Raw genomic sequence first — 20,175 nt, 5'->3', positions numbered from 1 at the left:
TTCAACAAAATTTTACCAGACCGATCCATTATTCACCGGATTTGTCCGACGGTCCGACGTATTTCGTGTAGTCTGTGTGAGTGGCTCATGACCACCCTTTTTATATCATTGATCAACCACTGATAACACTTTGAACTAAAATAGTTGTATGCTTAACCATAAAGTTTTAATATCCATTTATTTGATCATATCTGACAGTAACAGTAAAGTTAATCTATATTATATGTAGTGAAAGAATACTTTTTAATGATTGTTTTAAACAACTTACCTTAGCTTTCCTCTCAAACAGTTTGTACAATTCTGTTAATTTTGGATCTTTGTGTAAAGGATGGGAGTACATCCGATGTTCAAATGCCTCTATTTTCTGAAAAGAAATTTATCATTTAAAAAATATAAAAATAAGCACTCTACCATGAGACAATATCTTTACTGTAAAAAAAAAAGACGCATATTATCTGCATAATACTGTGTTACCCCCAGTTTAATCTGGGTTTTGTGAAGGTCAATTTTCTATAAAATGTTTTGTGATTGTATGTAGTTATTTCTTTAAACAATATAAGTCTTGTATTAAGATATTTGTCTTCAATTCCATTTGATGTAAAACTATCCCATGATTGTTTTTAAATTAAAATTTGCCGCAGTTAATGCATAAAATCAGATCACATGAAAACAAGAGGCTGTAAGAGCGACAGCAAACCAGATTTAATAACATTTATTTGTGTCCTGGCATTTTTTAATATCACAAGGACCAGAACTCCTGAACGGTAAAAGTCAAAATCGTCATTATTGAACCTGACCTCAATTTTGTCATCTGACAGTAACAACATATTTAAATTTGAAAAGCTTTGGTTAACGGTTCATAAGTAAATACACTGACACGACTGGAAACACCATTTTTCAATCTTTCAAGAATCATTACTCCTGAACGGTAAAAGTGAAAATAGTCATCATTGAACTTGAATTCCATTTTGACATAAGTAACAACATCTTTAAATATTAAAAGCTTTGGTTGAACAGTTCATGAGTAAATGCACAGACAGGACTGGAAATCTTTCAAGAACCATAACTCCTGAACAGTAAAAGTAAAAATCGTCATTATTGAACTTGACCTCCATTTTGTTGTCAAAAACAACATATTAAAATTTTAAAAGCTTTGGTTGAACGGTTCATGAGAAAATGCACGGACAACATTTGTCTGCCGCTCGCACAACCCTTGCTTGGGACACGAAAAAAACTAAATGTTTTTTTCTTTATTACAATTGTAAACTATGATTGTTACAAAATTGAAAAGTAAGGAAATTGTCATTATATGTTAATTGAATTTTGGAATTCTAGCAAATTAAAATAAAACAAGTTACAACTTTCTTAATAACCCTCAACTATTCCTAAAGCTACAGAAACACTTAATTCAGTGTTCTCCCCAGGATTTTTGGATAGCGCTGTGGTAATCGCGTAATTTTCGACAATGCTCAGTAACTTTATCGCAGCGCGCGGTTTGTTTGTAATTGTTTTGTTATGTGTTTTTATTATATTATGCTGTTGATGTTTCCTCTTGTTATGATGTCCTCATCATGCTCATGGAAGTTACAGTGTACCCCTTAATGAGGCTTTGTTTGTTAATGTTATTGTCTGGATAAAGAAGAAGAGTATTTTTTTCTCCATTGTAAATTCATATATTAAATCCTCATACTATCTATGTATAAAACTGGAGAAGTCTTTTTCCATGATGGGTCTACACCAGACATGCCTGTGTGAAGATTTCTTAGCACTATCAGGTAATGTTGCAGAACATGTAAGGACCAACAATAAAGTCATTGTCAGCTTCTGTTTCAGTGTTTGGTTTTGTAACCAACTGTAGCAGTGGAGTGTACTGTTAACCTTACGACGTTTGACAGGAATTAACATTTTTTTGCATAAAGATTTCTCATTTTTATGACCTTAACATTTTATAATATTTAAATGGCCTCATCCAAGCTGGACATCGAGACAGTAAAATTTCTCAAGTCGTATCAGCTTGGGTTTGTTTTTCTAATCATATGCTATCAAATTGCTATCAAATCACAGGCATTTGTTTCTATCCATTGGAAGAACCACTATCAACGTATATTTACGTAAATATACGTTGATAGTGATTCTTCCAATGGATAGAAACAAGTGCCTGTGCCTGTGTTTGATCGTTTTTAAAATCCTCGTTTGTTCAAAGTTCATAAAACAAGTTTGTGAGTGACGTCGGGAAATGCGGTCAATTCATTTCATCTCATTTCATTCATATATGCCTCTATATATTCTTTAAATTAAAAAAATAGATGTCAATGTTGAAATCTTTGTTTATTTTGATCTTTCAAAAAACGCCATTTTGTAAAATTTATTAGACTGGTCCCGCGGAGTTACTTTAATACAACGGAAATAATTCTTTCAAAAATCGTAAACCAGTCGATCATGTGATCCGAAGTGAAAAATAAGCGGGAAATTTGAAAAAAATTTGAAAAATACGAAAAAAAATATAGCGACGCGTTTGCGTGGGATAGCGCTGCGGTCAGTGCAATAGGACAGCGGGGAATTGCAATAGCGCTGAAAAGCGCTGTGCTAAAACGGCCTGGAGAGAACACTGCTTAATTACAATGAAATTTTGTATAAATAAATTAAATAAATCACCTTGTTTAGGTTTCAACCAAACTACACTTAAAACCTACCTTGACACATTCCTTGAGACCTTTTTCTTTAATACCCATATCTTCTATGGGATCAATCAATGGTACTCCATCTGGAAATCTCTTTTCCACTTCCTTTGTTAAATGAATTTATGGTTAGTTAATGAATTTTCATTTTCTAAAAGTGTATTGCCATAATTATAAGGTAATGAAATCCTGATGCACTTGAACTTGCTTCTGTATGCTTATCTCATCTACAAACTCCATAGTGGGACATAAAGCAACAGTTTGATTAGTTTATTACAATAGAAAATTGTCTGTCCATTTGCTTCCAAGAATAAATATTTCATAGTGAAGTTCTGGCCAGCAAGTGAAAAATCTAAAGATCTTTGCATTTTGGTCAAATTTAGTACGAGCATGCTAATATAATTATAGGAATTCTTAAAAAATAAATTATTTTATTGTTTTTTTGTTGAAAGGTGGGAGTAATATAACAAAATTCTGAAATATGACACAAGCAATGTTTGGTCTTATACATGTAGGATTCAAGTAAAGCAATTAAAGTTATTTAGCTATTTTTTATACTTATTAGTATTGTGGCCATATCTATTTTGAATGAGAATCATTCAACAGAGGTCAAAATATCTTACAGAGGTCTTAAGGGTAGGTGAACTGAACATAAAGTTTACACAACTTCTAAAATTTCTTACCTGTATTGACTTGAGCACACTTTGTCTGTTATCAAGGGGACGTAAATCTTGTGGTATATATAATCTTACCTGTATTGACTTGAGCACACTTTGTCTGTTATCAAGGGGACGTAAATCTTGTGGTATATATAATCTTACCTGTATTGACTTGAGCACACTTTGTCTGTTATCAAGGGGACGTAAATCTTGTGGTATATATAATCTTACCTGTATTGACTTGAGCACACTTTGTCTGTTATCAAGGGGACGTAAATCTTGTGGTATATATAATCTTACCTGTATTGACTTGAGCACACTTTGTCTGTTATCAAGGGGACGTAAATCTTGTGGTATATATAATCTTACCTGTATTGACTTGAGCACACTTTGTCTGTTATCAAGGGGACGTAAATCTTGTGGTATATATAATCTTACCTGTATTGACTTGAGCACACTTTGTCTGTTATCAAGGGGACGTAAATCTTGTGGTACATATAATCTTACCTGTATTGACTTGAGCACACTTTGTCTGTTATCAAGGGGACGTAAATCTTGTGGTATATATAATCTGACAGCACTTATTTGTTGTATTAAATGGGACAATACTGGAATAACCTATAAAAGAAAATGCATACACATTTTTTTCATCAGCAATTACTACATTTCCTTAGAGACATAAAACCTATAAGTAATTTCAACATCACTTTCCTTTTTTACCAATTGCAGTAAACAACCCCCATCAAATCACCATCAATGTAAGCTTTACATTATAATTTGAAGTAAATTAGAGCTAAAATATGACAAAATGAACACAACTTTAACTGATACCATGGCCAATTAAAACATTGTCAACTATTCTATCACTTTAACAACATGAAATGATATCTAATATGCAATAGCTTTATATTTCTAATGTAAAGAGTGTTTAATTTCCAACTTCAAAAAAATAAGATTATTCGCAAAATGTATTAGTTACCTGCATTTCTCCCTTTTCCCCAGCAGGACATGGTTTGATATTTGCTGAGTTCCTACTCCTCGCACATTCTTTAGTAAGATGTGCCAACACTTCAGCTACATATACAGGACCAGTGTCTGGGGTATTCTGGATAAAAATTGAAACATTATACAAACAGGAGTTAAAGATGTCTGCAACCTGACCTGAAATTTCTGCTCTTCGTGAAAAAGAACCCCTAGTTCTACTGCTCAGCAAAATCTTGTATAGTGGAAATTACTAATTTGTTCTCCTCTAAGATGGCAGAAATAAGATAAAACTTTATCAACCTTTTTAAAGTAAATTCTATTTCAGAATTGACAGAATTAGGGGCAGCTGAAGGACGCCTTCGGGTGTGGGAGTTTCGGCTCAAGTAGGATATACGGTACCATAGTTTAGGCTTTCATAATAAATTTATACGCGTGTGTATTCATGGGCAATAAAGGTATTTGAATTATACAACAACAAAAATTAAATTACTGGTAGACAGATTGACATGACATCAGGTTGACAATGTTAATAATGTAAATACTTTTATGGTTGACTGGTTGACAAGTCGACAGGTTGACAATTTTAAAAATGTAAATATTATAATGGTTGACAGGTTGACAAGTTGACAATTTAATATAATTAAAAAGTAAGTTATGGTTGACAAGTTGACAGGTTGACAGGTTGACAACTTGAAAGCATTTATAAAGTGTAAATACTAAATAGTATTATTAGTTACTGGTAGACAGGTCAACAAGTCGACAAGTTGACAATTTCATTGTGAGAAATGGAGAATGTTAAAAAAAAAAGTTTTGATTTGAAAAAATATTTCCTTAATTGTAAAATTAAACCTGTCAACCTGTCAACCTATCGACCTTAATTCTTATCAACCTGTCGATCTTAACTATTGTCAACCTTAACACTTGTCAACCTGTCGACTATAACACTTGTCAAACTGTCGACTTTTTCACTTGTCAACCTGTCAACTTATGTATATATAAACCGATTTACTTCGAAAATTTAACCGACTTATTACTCTGTTCTTCCGATGGAACTACAGTACTGTTTATCCTACTTGACCCAATTTTCTCGCTGCATTGAAGACCTATTGGTGACCTTCTGCTGTTGTCTGTTCTATGGTCAGGTTGTTGTCTCTTTGACACATTCCCCATTTCCATTTTCAATTTTAGAAATAAATTTGGTTACGTACTACTGTACATGTATGAAAGTTTGCCCCAAATATTTTGTATCTCTCTGGCTGTTACCTACGATTTGCTTGAGAAAAAAATTGCTCAGTAATCCATAAATTTCTCAATAATGAAAAAAAATAATGTAATTTCTAACAAAATTTCCACTACAATATCATGAAACTACTGTTACTTGTTATATACATATTGATACAGTATAATATTCATTCTCATACATTTCATATGTTTAACCAAGAAACATTCTTTTTCCTGTCATCATTGTTTTACTAACAAGATCTGTGTAAATGTTGCTGTTCTTAATCTTATAGATTGAATGATTGTTGCTCACTTAAGGTATAGTGTATATGTAAATTGAGGGTATATACACTTCCCCCAAAAAAGATAATAATAAGACAATAACTACCTTGGTCTGGTTCGCCTTCTTCTGAATATTAACTACAACTGTCCAACCAAAGTCATCTTCTCCATTCTTGATCTGTTAGATAACAGAAAAAACTAAAGCAATTTTTTCATATCATATCAAGACCTATTTTTTTTTTAAAACATTTTACCGGAACAGTCCAAGTCAAAAGTCATACTGTAAATTCAGAAATGATTGCGATGTTTTTATCATTGCAAAAATTGCGACAGAGTTATAATCGCAATAATTTAAACTCGCATTTTGAATTTTTTAAATGAATTATTAAACAGGAATTTTCTCAATAGCGCAATGATTAAAATCGCAATAATAAATGCACGCAATAAATTCTGAAGTTACAGTATTTAAAGCTCCATAAGGAGAGAACCCTCCCTTCAATCAGCCATAATTTTTAATTAACTTGTTCAATTTTGCAAAATAAATATTTAAGGTATTATTTCAAATAACAAAAAAAAAAAAAGATTTTACAGAATGTATTTTCAAGCATTTATTAACCAGTCAAAAGTTTATAGCAATGATCTAGAGAGAATCTGAGTATTAAAACTGATCTTTCACAACCATAATACATTTTCTGAAATTCTGTTTCTATTTACAAACACCCATAACCATAAATACAAACCTTCACCTGTCTACCAGGCTGAAGGAACTGGAGCAAATAGTTTGGTTTCTGTATAAATGTCAGTAAATTATTGCCAGAGTTATCTAACTTACCTTCACCAGCCTACCAGGCTGTAAGAAGGGGAGTAAATAGTTTGGTTTCTGTATAAATGTCAGTAAATCATTGCCTAAGTTATCTAACTTACCTTCACCAGCCTACCAGGCTGTAAGAAGGGGAGTAAATAGTTTGGTTTCTGTATAAATGTCAGTAAATTATTGCCAGAGTTATCTAACTTACCTTCACCAGCCTACCAGGCTGTAAGAACGGGAGTAAATAGTTTGGTTTCTGTATAAATGTCAGTAAATCACTGCCAGAGTTATCTAACTTACCTTCACCAGTCTACCAGGCTGTAAGAACGGGAGTAAATAGTTTGGTTTCTGTATAAATGTCAGTAAATCATTGCCAGAGTTATCTAACTTACCTTCACCAGCCTACCAGGCTGTAAGAAGGGGAGTAAATAGTTTGGTTTCTGTATAAATGTCAGTAAATCATTGCCGGAGTTATCTAACTTACCTTCACCAGTCTACCAGGCTGTAAGAAGGGGAGTAAATAGTTTGGTTTCTGTATAAATGTCAGTAAATCATTGCCAGAGTTATCTAACTTACCTTCACCAGTCTACCAGGCTGTAAGAAGGGGAGTAAATAGTTTGGTTTCTGTATAAATGTCAGTAAATCATTGCCAGAGTTATCTAACTTACCTTCACCAGTCTACCAGGCTGTAAGAAGGGGAGTAAATAGTTTGGTTTCTGTATAAATGTCAGTAAATCATTGCCGGAGTTATCTAACTTACCTTCACCAGTCTACCAGGCTGTAAGAAGGGGAGTAAATAGTTTGGTTTCTGTATAAATGTCAGTAAATCATTGCCGGAGTTATCTAACTTACCTTCACCAGTCTACCAGGCTGTAAGAAGGGGAGTAAATAGTTTGGTTTCTGTATAAATGTCAGTAAATCATTGCCAGAGTTATCTAACTTACCTTCACCAGTCTACCAGGCTGTAAGAAGGGGAGTAAATAGTTTGGTTTCTGTATAAATGTCAGTAAATCACTGCCAGAGTTATCTAACTTACCTTCACCAGTCTACCAGGCTGTAAGAAGGGGAGTAAATAGTTTGGTTTCTGTATAAATGTCAGTAAATCATTGCCAGAGTTATCTAACTTACCTTCACCAGTCTACCAGGCTGTAAAAAGGGGAGTAAATAGTTTGGTTTCTGTATAAATGTCAGTAAATCATTGCCAGAGTTATCTAACTTACCTTCACCAGTCTACCAGGCTGTAAGAAGGGGAGTAAATAGTTTGGTTTCTGTATAAATGTCAGTAAATCATTGCCAGAGTTATCTAACTTACCTTCACCAGTCTACCAGGCTGTAAGAACGGGAGTAAATAGTTTGGTTTCTGTATAAATGTCAGTAAATCATTGCCAGAGTTATCTAACTTACCTTCACCAGCCTACCAGGCTGTAAGAACGGGAGTAAATAGTTTGGTTTCTGTATAAATGTCAGTAAATCATTGCCAGAGTTATCTAACTTACCTTCACCAGTCTACCAGGCTGTAAGAAGGGGAGTAAATAGTTTGGTTTCTGTATAAATGTCAGTAAATCACTGCCAGAGTTATCTAACTTACCTTCACCAGCCTACCAGGCTGTAAGAACGGGAGTAAATAGTTTGGTTTCTGTATAAATGTCAGTAAATCATTGCCAGAGTTATCTAACTTACCTTCACCAGCCTACCAGGCTGTAAGAAGGGGAGTAAATAGTTTGGTTTCTGTATAAATGTCAGTAAATCATTGCCAGAGTTATCTAACTTACCTTCACTAGTCTACCAGGCTGTAAGAAGGGGAGTAAATAGTTTGGTTTCTGTATAAATGTCAGTAAATCATTGCCAGAGTTATCTAACTTACCTTCACCAGTCTACCAGGCTGTAAGAAGGGGAGTAAATAGTTTGGTTTCTGTATAAATGTCAGTAAATCATTGCCTAAGTTATCTAACTTACCTTCACCAGTCTACCAGGCTGTAAGAACGGGAGTAAATAGTTTGGTTTCTGTATAAATGTCAGTAAATCACTGCCGGAGTTATCTAACTTACCTTCACCAGCCTACCAGGCTGTAAGAAGGGGAGTAAATAGTTTGGTTTCTGTATAAATGTCAGTAAATCATTGCCAGAGTTATCTAACTTACCTTCACCAGTCTACCAGGCTGTAAGAAGGGGAGTAAATAGTTTGGTTTCTGTATAAATGTCAGTAAATCATTGCCAGAGTTATCTAACTTACCTTCACCAGTCTACCAGGCTGTAAGAAGGGGAGTAAATAGTTTGGTTTCTGTATAAATGTCAGTAAATCATTGCCAGAGTTATCTAACTTACCTTCACCAGTCTACCAGGCTGTAAGAAGGGGAGTAAATAGTTTGGTTTCTGTATAAATGTCAGTAAATCATTGCCAGAGTTATCTAACTTACCTTCACCAGTCTACCAGGCTGTAAGAAGGGGAGTAAATAGTTTGGTTTCTGTATAAATGTCAGTAAATCATTGCCAGAGTTATCTAACTTACCTTCACCAGTCTACCAGGCTGTAAGAACGGGAGTAAATAGTTTGGTTTCTGTATAAATGTCAGTAAATCATTGCCAGAGTTATCTAACTTACCTTCACCAGTCTACCAGGCTGTAAGAAGGGGAGTAAATAGTTTGGTTTCTGTATAAATGTCAGTAAATCACTGCCAGAGTTATCTAACTTACCTTCACCAGCCTACCAGGCTGTAAGAAGGGGAGTAAATAGTTTGGTTTCTGTATAAATGTCAGTAAATCATTGCCAGAGTTATCTAACTTACCTTCACCAGCCTACCAGGCTGTAAGAACGGGAGTAAATAGTTTGGTTTCTGTATAAATGTCAGTAAATCATTGCCTAAGTTATCTAACTGTTGACGGATCTTATAATATGCAGACACTTGATCTTCATTTGGCACTTCTATGGCACCATATTTTACTTCCAATTTTCTTAGTTCTAAAATTAAAAGAAAATAAATAATTTTCCTAAACTAATGATATTTTTTAACATGGTAAAACATTAAAAAATTCTATATACAGGATTCTACTTCGAAACATAAAAAGATAAATTTAACAAAAAAAGTTATGACATCATAAAAATCCAACTGTTTATGTAAAAATCCCCCTTATTTTTTTTATGGGTTTTATGTTTGGTTGCATTGATGTATACCTTTTTATCTAAATCTATACTAAATAAACTCAGATTGTCTCAAACACTAAAAGTTGTTAAAGATCTATAAGAAATGGGTCAGGAGGAACTTGAAACACATAATGGTTAGATATATTTCTTGACAAAAATCTTTATTTATTCATAATTTTGAAAAGTTATAGTGTGTGGGGTTGAGTGTTTACAAAGAGTGTCTCCTAAAATTTTCTAATTATGAAGAACGAATGCTAATTTTCTTTGTTAAATAATTTTGATATGTAGCTTAACAACATTAACAGATTTAAAAGAAAGTGCATTTTTACTTTTTGGAGGTGAAGATTCTGATAAATATAATTTTATGTGCCCCTTCAGTTTCTGGAAAATTTATATTTTCTGGCTACGACCTTTCAGAGTCATTTAAATGTTTGAAGTGCATGTGCTTGATAGTTATATATCGACCATGAATGCTTTGTTTGTCATATTACAAATGAACAGCTTCAAGTGGTTTTCTTCACAAAGTAAAAATGTCCTCTCATATGGTACAAGTGAAGTGCAAGGGTTGTATAGCCAGTCAAGGACGTTAAAAGCTTCGATCCTAAAGTGAAGGTGTCAAATAAATTACTGACCACCAATTTATAATATTGAATTACTTAAGATTTGACGTTTTGCATACTCACTATCAAATAAATCAGGTATGGCTGCATAATTCTGGAACTGATAAAAAGATCTCTCCAACATATATTCTGGATTTATTTCTTCCACTCGTAACAAGTTCAACACCATGTTGTAGGTCAGATGAAATGCTGAGTTCAAGTAATCTGGCAGACCCTATTAACATAAATTTGTTTGATGTGTTTGAGCTTTTGATTTTGCCATTTGATTAGGGACTATCCGTTCTAAATTTTCCTCAGGGTTTGTTATTTTTACTATTTTAATTTTTGATAAGTCTGATTACCATATTATGAATCAAGCTGACATACTTTCTTAAAAATTTTAAAATATAATTTACCAGTATTTCACTGAGTATGAAAAAATACCAATAACACAGATGAACAAATTATAGAATCAGTGAATTTAATGCTAATTAATTTTAATTCTTTCATAGAAAGAAAGAAATCAGTGAATCTGATTAGTTAAACAATAGAAGACCCATAGAAGTAATGATAATGTATAATTACCTTAACAATCTGTTTGCCAGCCTGAGGACTCATTTTTTCATCCACCATTAAGATAACAATACCTCTGTCATCTATACCTCTTCTTCCAGCTCGACCACTCATCTGTATATACTCTCCAGACGTTACCTGAAAACATTATATTAAGTTAATGGCAGTATGACTACCTTTTCCTTATAATGATTACCAAATTCAAAGAACTGTCAGAAACCTTATCAATACTGAGACAATTCTAAAATAGCAGAGTATCTCTGTTTTCATTTAAACCTAAAACACATCATTACTCATAGAATGAACAAATCTTCAGCCACAAACAAATTGTCCACTCAAGTTTTTTATCCGTCATAAAAAGTGAATAACATTTCACAGTACTCTGAGCAATGTTTTTATTTCAAATTTTGAGAATGATTTACATTCAAAGCTGTCATTATGACAGGCTAAAGACAATTTAACAAATTAGTTGGCAATATAACAAAGAAATTTGGAACAGGAGCTTACTAACAAAATTAACAACTAATAGTGCTCACAAATTGCTCAATATTGTATAAATAAGAACATTGATGTATTCATTGGCAGAAAAAAAGCAGAAGAAAGAGAAATTTGGATAATACAAAACTAGTATAAACATACCCATCTGAAGTCTTTTCCATCAAACTTCCTGGCACTTGTGAATAATACTGTCCTGGCAGGCATGTTTAATCCCATGGCAAAGGTTTCAGTAGCAAATAAAGCCTAAAATACACACATGAATAATTAAAATAAAAGTTAAACTAACACAAAAGTATCTCTTATTTAAACTTTAACTAAGCATGATAAAGCAGAGCAGCTTTTTTTTCTATCATTCAAATTTTATGTGATACACAAGAATGAATGAAAAAACAGTTTTACCACTTGATTTCTATATTTAGAATATCTACCAAATATAGTTATTGCAAGGAATACACCACATTCAAATTTTCAGTTGTAATATAAAACAATCAATTTCATTGGCTCTCTTTGGACTTGAATCAACCATTTTAGCATGACAGTCTCAGCTAGCATTGTACACAGGCAATACAGAAGAAGAAATAGCTCCTACCAAAACACATATTAAACATACCTTTAACAATCCTTCAGAGAAGAGGATTTCTATTGTTTCTTTTAGCAGAGGTAACAATCCACCATGATGTATACCTATACCTTTCCTCAACAGAGGTAAGACAGCCTCTACCTGAGGTAGTTTCTTATCTTCATCTGATAAGGCATCTATAGCATTGTTAAACACCTCATCCACAAGACCTTTCTCTTCCTCTGAAATAAAAAGTCGAGTAAAAAATTATCAAATTTATTTATAATAAGTGATACACCCTAATATAACCACACTGCATGGCAACAAGTAATCACATATTAACAATTGGTTGATTACTTATATTTTTGACTTTATGAAACATTTAAAAAAATGTCAGTTTCCAGGAAATTCAAGTTATAGGGATGTTTTGAAAAACATGCATTTTGCATATTTTAAAACATTTGTTTGCCACAATTAACTGAATCAGAATAGTTTAATAATGTCTAAGTGAAATTAGTTTGTCAAATTAAAGGCTTGGGTACAAAAGGTGTACATTTACAGTGTGAACTGAATCTAAATAAATAAATGTATTGAATTGTGAAATACCAATGTTGACCCTTGTATAGAAAATCATCTTGGTAGTCAGACATATCATTTAAGTCCTAATTTTTACCTGTATTAAAATCTAACTTGGACATCTGTAATGCATAAGCTTCACAATCTTTCTTACTGAAGCTGAACACAATTACTGGTGCAAAGTTTCTTTCCATAATCATCTTAATTATCTTGTAACAATTTGACTCATTATCTGAAGGAAAAAACATAAATATAAAACTACCTTGCAAATAGTTTTCATAAAGACCATATAGCAAATAAATATTTTAGATACTGATAAATTTTAGCAGTAATAAAACATTGCATTTGACTTCAATACAAAAAAGTTTGAATTGTTCCTGAACAGAAAAGGATATTAAGTGGAGTTATTACTGTATCAAGAAAACTGTCTCTTTTATCATAATGTGACAAAATCTCAGATATTTTTGTTGTAAAAAACATTGATAAGAAGCATCCTTTTAAACCTCAAAAGATTAATGCTTACCTTTAAAACCTCCTCTTCTTCCCCTCTGATCACCCTTGGCAGCATCACCTGAATCTCTAAGAACTGACATTGCTGTGTTGAAATTCTCTTCTCTAAACTCTCCCTGAAAAAAATATATTAACATACTATAAATTTATCAACATTATACACCTATATAATCATGATAATAATAAAATTTGATACCCATTTGATTTTAGGGCCTATCTGATCAAGGACATATCCTCTCCTTACAAAAGTCCGTAATTTAAAATAGCCCTACTTGTCAGTTATATTTGTTTTTAGATAACTGTTTTATTATAAATCAGGCCATTAGTTTCCTTGTTTAAATCATTTCATATTTTGAATGTTTGGCCTTTTTAAACCCAATTATATAGTATCAGTTTTCTCATTGTTGAAGGCTGTATGGTGGCCTATAATTGCTTATCTGCACTTCATGTGAACTCTGGTTGATAGTTGTCTCACTGGCAATCATACCACATCTCAAATCTTACATTCTTACATTTTCATCTACCACTAAATGTATTCCATCTCCACCAGCCGGGAATATGTAATGTTGTAATGGTGTAGGTCTGTAATCTGTATATACTACATGACATGGCTGAAATAGAAGAAGAATCAACTTATAAAATACAAGTATTTTTTTTTTGCACTTTCATTAAAGAAATAAAGTGCCTATACTGTGAATTCATTCATTTTCGGGTGTTGCAATTTTTGGGGATTAAGGTAAATTATATTTTTGGGGATAAAGGTAAAATTATATTTTTGGGGATAAAGGTAAATTATATTTTTGGGGATAAAGGTAACAGGGTTCTCACTAGGAATTTTTCATGGTGAGTCCTGGGACTCATCACTTTTAGAAATGGTGAGTCCCAAAAGATTTTGATGAGTCCAGGATGCAATGTATTTTTTTTGTGTCATAATATAATGAAATGTGACGAAATACAACTTAAACCATGCGTGTCGGGTTGGTAGATTTTATTAAATCAAGAAAAAATATGACCTCTAAATAGTTATTGTTCAAAATTTATACATGTAACAGACTTCTTTCTGGGTTTATATCATATTATCCTTGATGTGGGGCCACATTGAAAAAAATGTTGGTTTGCCAAAGTTCCATTAAAAAGATCAGGGCAATAGGTAGGGTTTTAGTTTTTTTTTTTTATATGAATGGACTATTTAATAATAAACCCAGTTAAAGAATTTGTCTTGTCATTTTTAGTTACATAAATTTATTAAAATTACAAAAAAATCAAAAATCAAAAAAAATACAAATTAACCCCTTCCCCTCTACCCCCGTTTCCCAATTAAATTAGTGTAGATTGAATTTATACACCAAGTGTAACTACTTTCATGGCACTACCATATCAGCTGTTTATTTTAAATGTCTATAAATATCCAGACAGAGTTGTCTGTTACTTAGGTGTTTCCCCAAGTATTTTTCCCGCCTAAAATGATCATGTGACATATTTGTAAACAAAACAAACCATGTGGTCAAGCAATTCATTTATTTTCTGGATTATTCTGCTTTTTATAATTTAGTTTGGATTTATATTCACTTCATTTAAGGTACAGTCAAGCATTTGTATTTAAAAAATAGTTTGGAAAGAATTTTTACTTTTCAATTTAAGAAATGTCTCATGATCGCCGTTCATTGGCTTGTTCAACCATGCAGACAATGTAAATTATGTAAATTATAAATATATCGGCTGTCAAAAATATTGATCTACGCATCACATCGATGTTTTGACGTCGACTTCCGGTTTAGTTTCTTGTCAAAACAACATTAATCTTCTAAAAACGATGTTTCTGGGACTCAGGGGATACAATCAGGACGCGTCCCAGGGACTCACGGGTTTAAAAAATTATGCGTCCAGCTCGATTTCCATGCGTCCAGGACGCGTATACGCGTCTTAACGAGAACCCTGGGTAAAATTATATTTTTGGGGATAAAGGTAAAATTATATTTTTGGGGATTAAGGTAAAATTATATTTTGGGGATTAAGGTAAAATTATATTTTTGGGGATATTTGATTTTGGGGTTTTGCCAAAGCATACATGTCTATTGGAAATTTATACTTTTTTCAGCACATAAGAATGTGGTTCACATTTAACACAAAAATCCATGAACATTAGTATTCTACAAAAATAACAAATTCAGATTATCATCTTTTGTATCAGTTTTCATTGATCATGGAAAAATTGTATTTTCCTGAATACTTGATTTCATGATATCCCCAAAGACTATTGATAATTTGTACTGCATTGAACATTTTAATTAATTACACACAAAATCTGCAAAATTGGTTTTCGATTTATAATAATAAATCAGTACCCATACAAATATGTTATGTTATGAAAATATATGATTGTAGAAAGCAATAAGTTCTCACATGAATCCATACTAAAGTTCCAAGAAATCTTTGACAAGTAAAAATTTCGGATAGCATAACACAAGAACATAGTTTGGAAGCTTATTCTATCTTATGTATACTTCAAATATCCTTAAATCTTGAATTTACTTGCCTGTTTATGTAAATGACATATCCATTCAGCAAACTGTCTAGCATTTGGTATGGTGGCCGACAGAAACACATAATGGACATTATCTGGTAACAGAATTATGGTTTCCTCCCATACAACTCCTCTCTCTGTAAAAAGTAATAAAAAAAGGATTAAATCCTCATATACAACTAAATTGACTCACTGTCAATGCTTTACATCAACATTTATTGCCAAATATTCCATGCAAAATTTGTCACATTGTGTAACCCACATTCGATTATCAATTAATTGTCTCTTAAATTAACTGTTGACTTGTCTTTTCTTATCTACAGTGGCCTTCTGATGCTTCCCTTAGGGAATTCTTATTGGCCATTATTTGAAGGCTAAACAGAGACTTGAATGTTGAATCAGATATAAGGTTATTGTTTGGTGCATAGTTGTCTTAAAATGATAATCATAATACATCATACTTTTATATGATGCTCATTTTCTACTTTACCACAGATATTCATTACCTTTATCTCTCATATAATGTATTTCATCAAAGATAACCCATGCCACTTCTCTCATAATCTCTGATCCCCTGTATAACATACTTCTCAAAATCTGTAAAAATCACAACAGGTTACACAGAATTTGTATAGAATTCAAATATTTTCTTAAATACAGTAGTAACTACTTCGCATCTAAAATTATCAATATTTAAAACATCTTCATAAACTATGTTATGTTATAACAAAATCACAAACTATTGAATGATAATAATATTTTGCATTTATTTCACTGACAAATAAATAACTGCATCTAGACTATATTTTTGGGGGGCATTAACTTGCATGAAACAACCAAGTAAATATTGAATAGGTCTGAATTTAAATTTATATAAAAAAAAAATTCAACCGACCTCCGTAGTCATAATAAGACAACTGGCTGTAGGGTTAATGGTAACATCTCCTGTCATCAGACCAACATCCTGGAACTCCTCATACAACTCCCTATATTTCTGGTTACTTAAAGCTTTGATTGGTGTGGTATATATCACCCTCTGTTTCTGTTGCAATGACATAGCTATGGCATACCTACAAATTATACATTAATACCAAATCTTAATAAATATCAAAGAAAATACTAATTCAAAATAAATATTTGGTTTAAAAATTGATTTATTGACTAAAGATATGATAAATGTATTAAAGTCAATGTAATTGATCATTAAATTCAATAAAAAAACAAAAAGTGAATTTCCAGTGGGTAAATAAATCTAACTGTGTTTTTCCGTTGCCTAATACATATATGTCATATAGTCTTCATGCAAAAAGTTAACATTACTTTGTATCTTTTCAAACTTGTTAAATCTGCATTAAATTCTTTCAAAAAACAATTTCTTTTAAAAAAAGGTTTGTGTAGTGGTGTCATATCCATTTACACTGACATCACTTATTTATTCAATTAACTTTATTTAGGGCAGTTAAAAAATCATTTTTTTTAACTTTGAACTTACACTGCCACAACTGTTTTCCCAGCAGACGTGTGGGCTGATACAAGAACTGATTGGTTGTTTTCTAAACATAACAGAGCCTCTTTCTGAAAAGGATCTAGAATAAAAGGGTACTCTTTGGCCAAGGTGTCTGGCATCTTAGTTAAAGGTACAAACTCAGCATCTGGGGGTAATGCAACCTGTAAAGATAAAGACATTGCTATAGTTACTTTGTTTAATTTGATCAATAAAGTGGCTATGTTAGGAAAACACAAGTATAAGAGATGTTTTATTTTCATTTTATCTAGATAAATACCGTAATCATTTGTAAACCACACCATACATGCCATAAGACAACCATCCTGTATACAAGTGATTAATTCTATTTATCATGATGGAGAAAACTGTAAAACATGTTTAAGAACTGTTGGTTTTCTCAATTGGTACTCATGCATCTTAATTGTAACAATACCTGACACAAGATATTGTTCTGATTTCATGTTATATAATAATGCACAATGAATTACTACTTTTTGTTTAAATATTTGCAAATAACTAGATTTATCTATAATGAACAGGAACTGTTTTCTGCAAGAGAAAAGTTTGTAAATGAAATGAAATTTTCAATTAAGTGTTATGCTATTTTAAAAGTGAGGAATACTGTATCAAATAAATTTAAATAATGACTAAACAGACTTAATATGACAAAAAAGGACATAATGATCATAACAGAAGGTTATGGACAACACTTTAAACAATCATGGTTAACAATAAAACATAACAAACCTCATGTAAACAAGCCTCTGCAGTCTCTACTGTATGAACCTGAATTCTAGGCATTACTTCTGTAGACCTGCAATTATATACACAAAATATAACTTAATTTAATTGAACCTTAATTTAATGTCTAAAAATACATAAGAAATGTAATGCAACAGGACAGGATAAACAAATAAATCATTGGAAATTCTATAAATTAAAGTATTTATTATAGTGCCTCCACTTTAATTAATTACTTTTTTAAACTATGTAATAATTTTTTTTTCACACATATGCATCACTGTACATGTAAAAATGTATGCTTATCATCAGAGTTAAAGATGTGTCTTCTTCATGCAAATCTTATTTAAATAATCTACACAAAAAATCATGTGTATAAAAGGTATAAAGATTACCCTGTATCATCAGGTAAACTTTTGATCTTTTTTGTTTTGGGTTCTTCATTTTCTTCTTCTACATCAACAGAAGTTGCAGGTCTCTTAGTACCAACAATGCTCTGCAGTAAATTATCAGTCCTGAAATAAATAAATAAATAATACTCTGTTGAAACAGCTTCCATTTATACATTTGATCCTCTCAATGAATATTTTTTTCTCCAACAAATGCATTAGCAGGAATGACATGAATGATGCGATGCATTCTGTTAGCCTTTATATTTTACATTCCCATCAAGCAAAGAAACTAACTAGATGCTAGTACTCTTAGATTTGTACTTATTGTCTTTTTTATCAAAAAATGAACGGAAAACAAATTTGTAACACATCACCACTAAATAACCAGTCAGGGGACTTACTTAAATGAGTGATTATTAAACCACTGATTCAAGTAACATTATGTTCATAAAGGTTGTAAGTTAGAGTTGTCTTTCTTTAATAATCACCTATTTAAGTAGTACAAATTTATCACTAGACTAAGTGATTTAATTTTATTGTAGTTTTAAATATAGAATACTAAATGATCCAGGGACTAATTATGTTTCTAAACTTATCAGAACCAAAATCTGTGTTGTCTAGGATGACCAGGTCATGTCAGGTGATGACCTTGTACCGAATCTAGGATAATGACATAAAAATCACTTGTTTAAGTATCATACCTCAATTTCCTTAAAAAAAATCACTTCTTTAAGTATCATTATTCTAATAACCCCCACTAATTTCAACACCCCCGAACAGTGAAATTTTTATCGTGAACAGTAGAATTTTATTACATAATCTGAAAGATGAAACCTTGAACTTTAAGGAAAAATACTCCCACTGCTGGGAAAAATCTGTTAAGAAAGTACATGTATCAGTTCATTAAGTTAGGCCATTATTATAGCATTTTATCCACTAAAATAGAATTTGCAGCTAAATTATTGCACCAAAGGCATAAACCTTTCTACTTAAAAGGAGCAAAAAATTCATTTTTTTCAATTTTACTAATGAAAAGATTTTATCTAAACCTATGTGTTTAAAATTTTAGTATAACTACAAAATCACAATTTATAACAAAATTTCTAATTTGCTACTTAAATAAGTGATTTAAAGATCACTCATTTAAGTAAGTCCCCTGACTGATAACAGGCTTCTGACTTTGGACAGACATACAGAATGTGGAGGGATTATATGCCAATTTCAACTGAAGTTTTCTATGTATATATCTATATATTGATGGTTCTTTTAAACATCTTATGCAGATTAATGGGTGAACACTTAACAGTCTTTATCTTAATAAAAAAAAAGATAGGAAAGCCTGTGTAAATTCAGAAATATTTCCATATGTGCATTTATTTAAGTGATATTTTGACGAACAGACTAAAATGCCAGATTAATTATTGTGATTTCAGGCAAAGCTGCATACAGATCTATGTATCAGATCATTGAGATACTCACTCAGTCGCATTAAAAAAACACTTTCTGATATCTACTGTATAAAAGTTGTTGTTTGTCATTACAGTCTGTAAGGATCTCAAAGATCTGTATTGTAACTTTTATACAGTAGCATGTCTTTTAACTTATTATTAAAAGTTCCTTGTGAACAATGCTAATAAAACAACAGAAGAATACAAACAGCTTGACCATTTAAAGACATTTTAATTTTTAGCTTTGGAAACTGAAAGTTGACAAATCACCTTTGTTCATCAGATTTATCTACAATGGGAGTATCTAAAGGGGACACTTTGGTTACTTCATTCTGGTCAAACACATTAAAAAGGTCTTCTCCGAAGTCTTCTGCCATGATTTTCCTTTATTTCAGATTTTTTTGACAATTTTGATTTAACAACACATGTGTATTTTCTCGGAAGGTCTCTGTTAATAGCTTCCGAATGTTAACCGG

General features: G+C 31.9%; 1 protein-coding gene across 1 annotated transcript in view; it reads right to left on the bottom strand.

Moving 5' to 3' along the window:
* Positions 1-20,164, bottom strand: part of LOC143064790 (exosome RNA helicase MTR4-like) — a 30,037-nt gene extending 9,873 nt beyond the window's left edge. The window contains exons 1-20 of the mRNA XM_076237894.1: positions 19,970-20,164; positions 18,255-18,374; positions 17,866-17,932; positions 17,104-17,279; positions 16,507-16,681; positions 16,118-16,208; positions 15,624-15,748; positions 13,600-13,698; positions 13,101-13,203; positions 12,675-12,809; positions 12,053-12,243; positions 11,584-11,685; positions 10,957-11,082; positions 10,456-10,606; positions 9,417-9,589; positions 5,931-6,002; positions 4,317-4,442; positions 3,845-3,955; positions 2,694-2,786; positions 269-364 (exon numbers count right to left, since the gene is read on the bottom strand). Coding sequence (XP_076094009.1) covers positions 269-364; positions 2,694-2,786; positions 3,845-3,955; positions 4,317-4,442; positions 5,931-6,002; positions 9,417-9,589; positions 10,456-10,606; positions 10,957-11,082; positions 11,584-11,685; positions 12,053-12,243; positions 12,675-12,809; positions 13,101-13,203; positions 13,600-13,698; positions 15,624-15,748; positions 16,118-16,208; positions 16,507-16,681; positions 17,104-17,279; positions 17,866-17,932; positions 18,255-18,374; positions 19,970-20,076 — 2,439 coding nt within the window. The 5' untranslated portion in view covers positions 20,077-20,164. The remainder of the gene's footprint in view (positions 1-268; positions 365-2,693; positions 2,787-3,844; positions 3,956-4,316; positions 4,443-5,930; positions 6,003-9,416; positions 9,590-10,455; positions 10,607-10,956; positions 11,083-11,583; positions 11,686-12,052; positions 12,244-12,674; positions 12,810-13,100; positions 13,204-13,599; positions 13,699-15,623; positions 15,749-16,117; positions 16,209-16,506; positions 16,682-17,103; positions 17,280-17,865; positions 17,933-18,254; positions 18,375-19,969) is intronic.
* Positions 20,165-20,175: the final 11 nt, after the last annotated feature.

Source organism: Mytilus galloprovincialis, chromosome 1 (genome assembly GCF_965363235.1).
Source record: "Mytilus galloprovincialis chromosome 1, xbMytGall1.hap1.1, whole genome shotgun sequence".
In the NCBI taxonomy this organism is placed as follows: Eukaryota; Metazoa; Mollusca; class Bivalvia; order Mytilida; family Mytilidae; genus Mytilus; species Mytilus galloprovincialis.
This window is presented reverse-complemented; position numbering and strand designations above follow the sequence as displayed.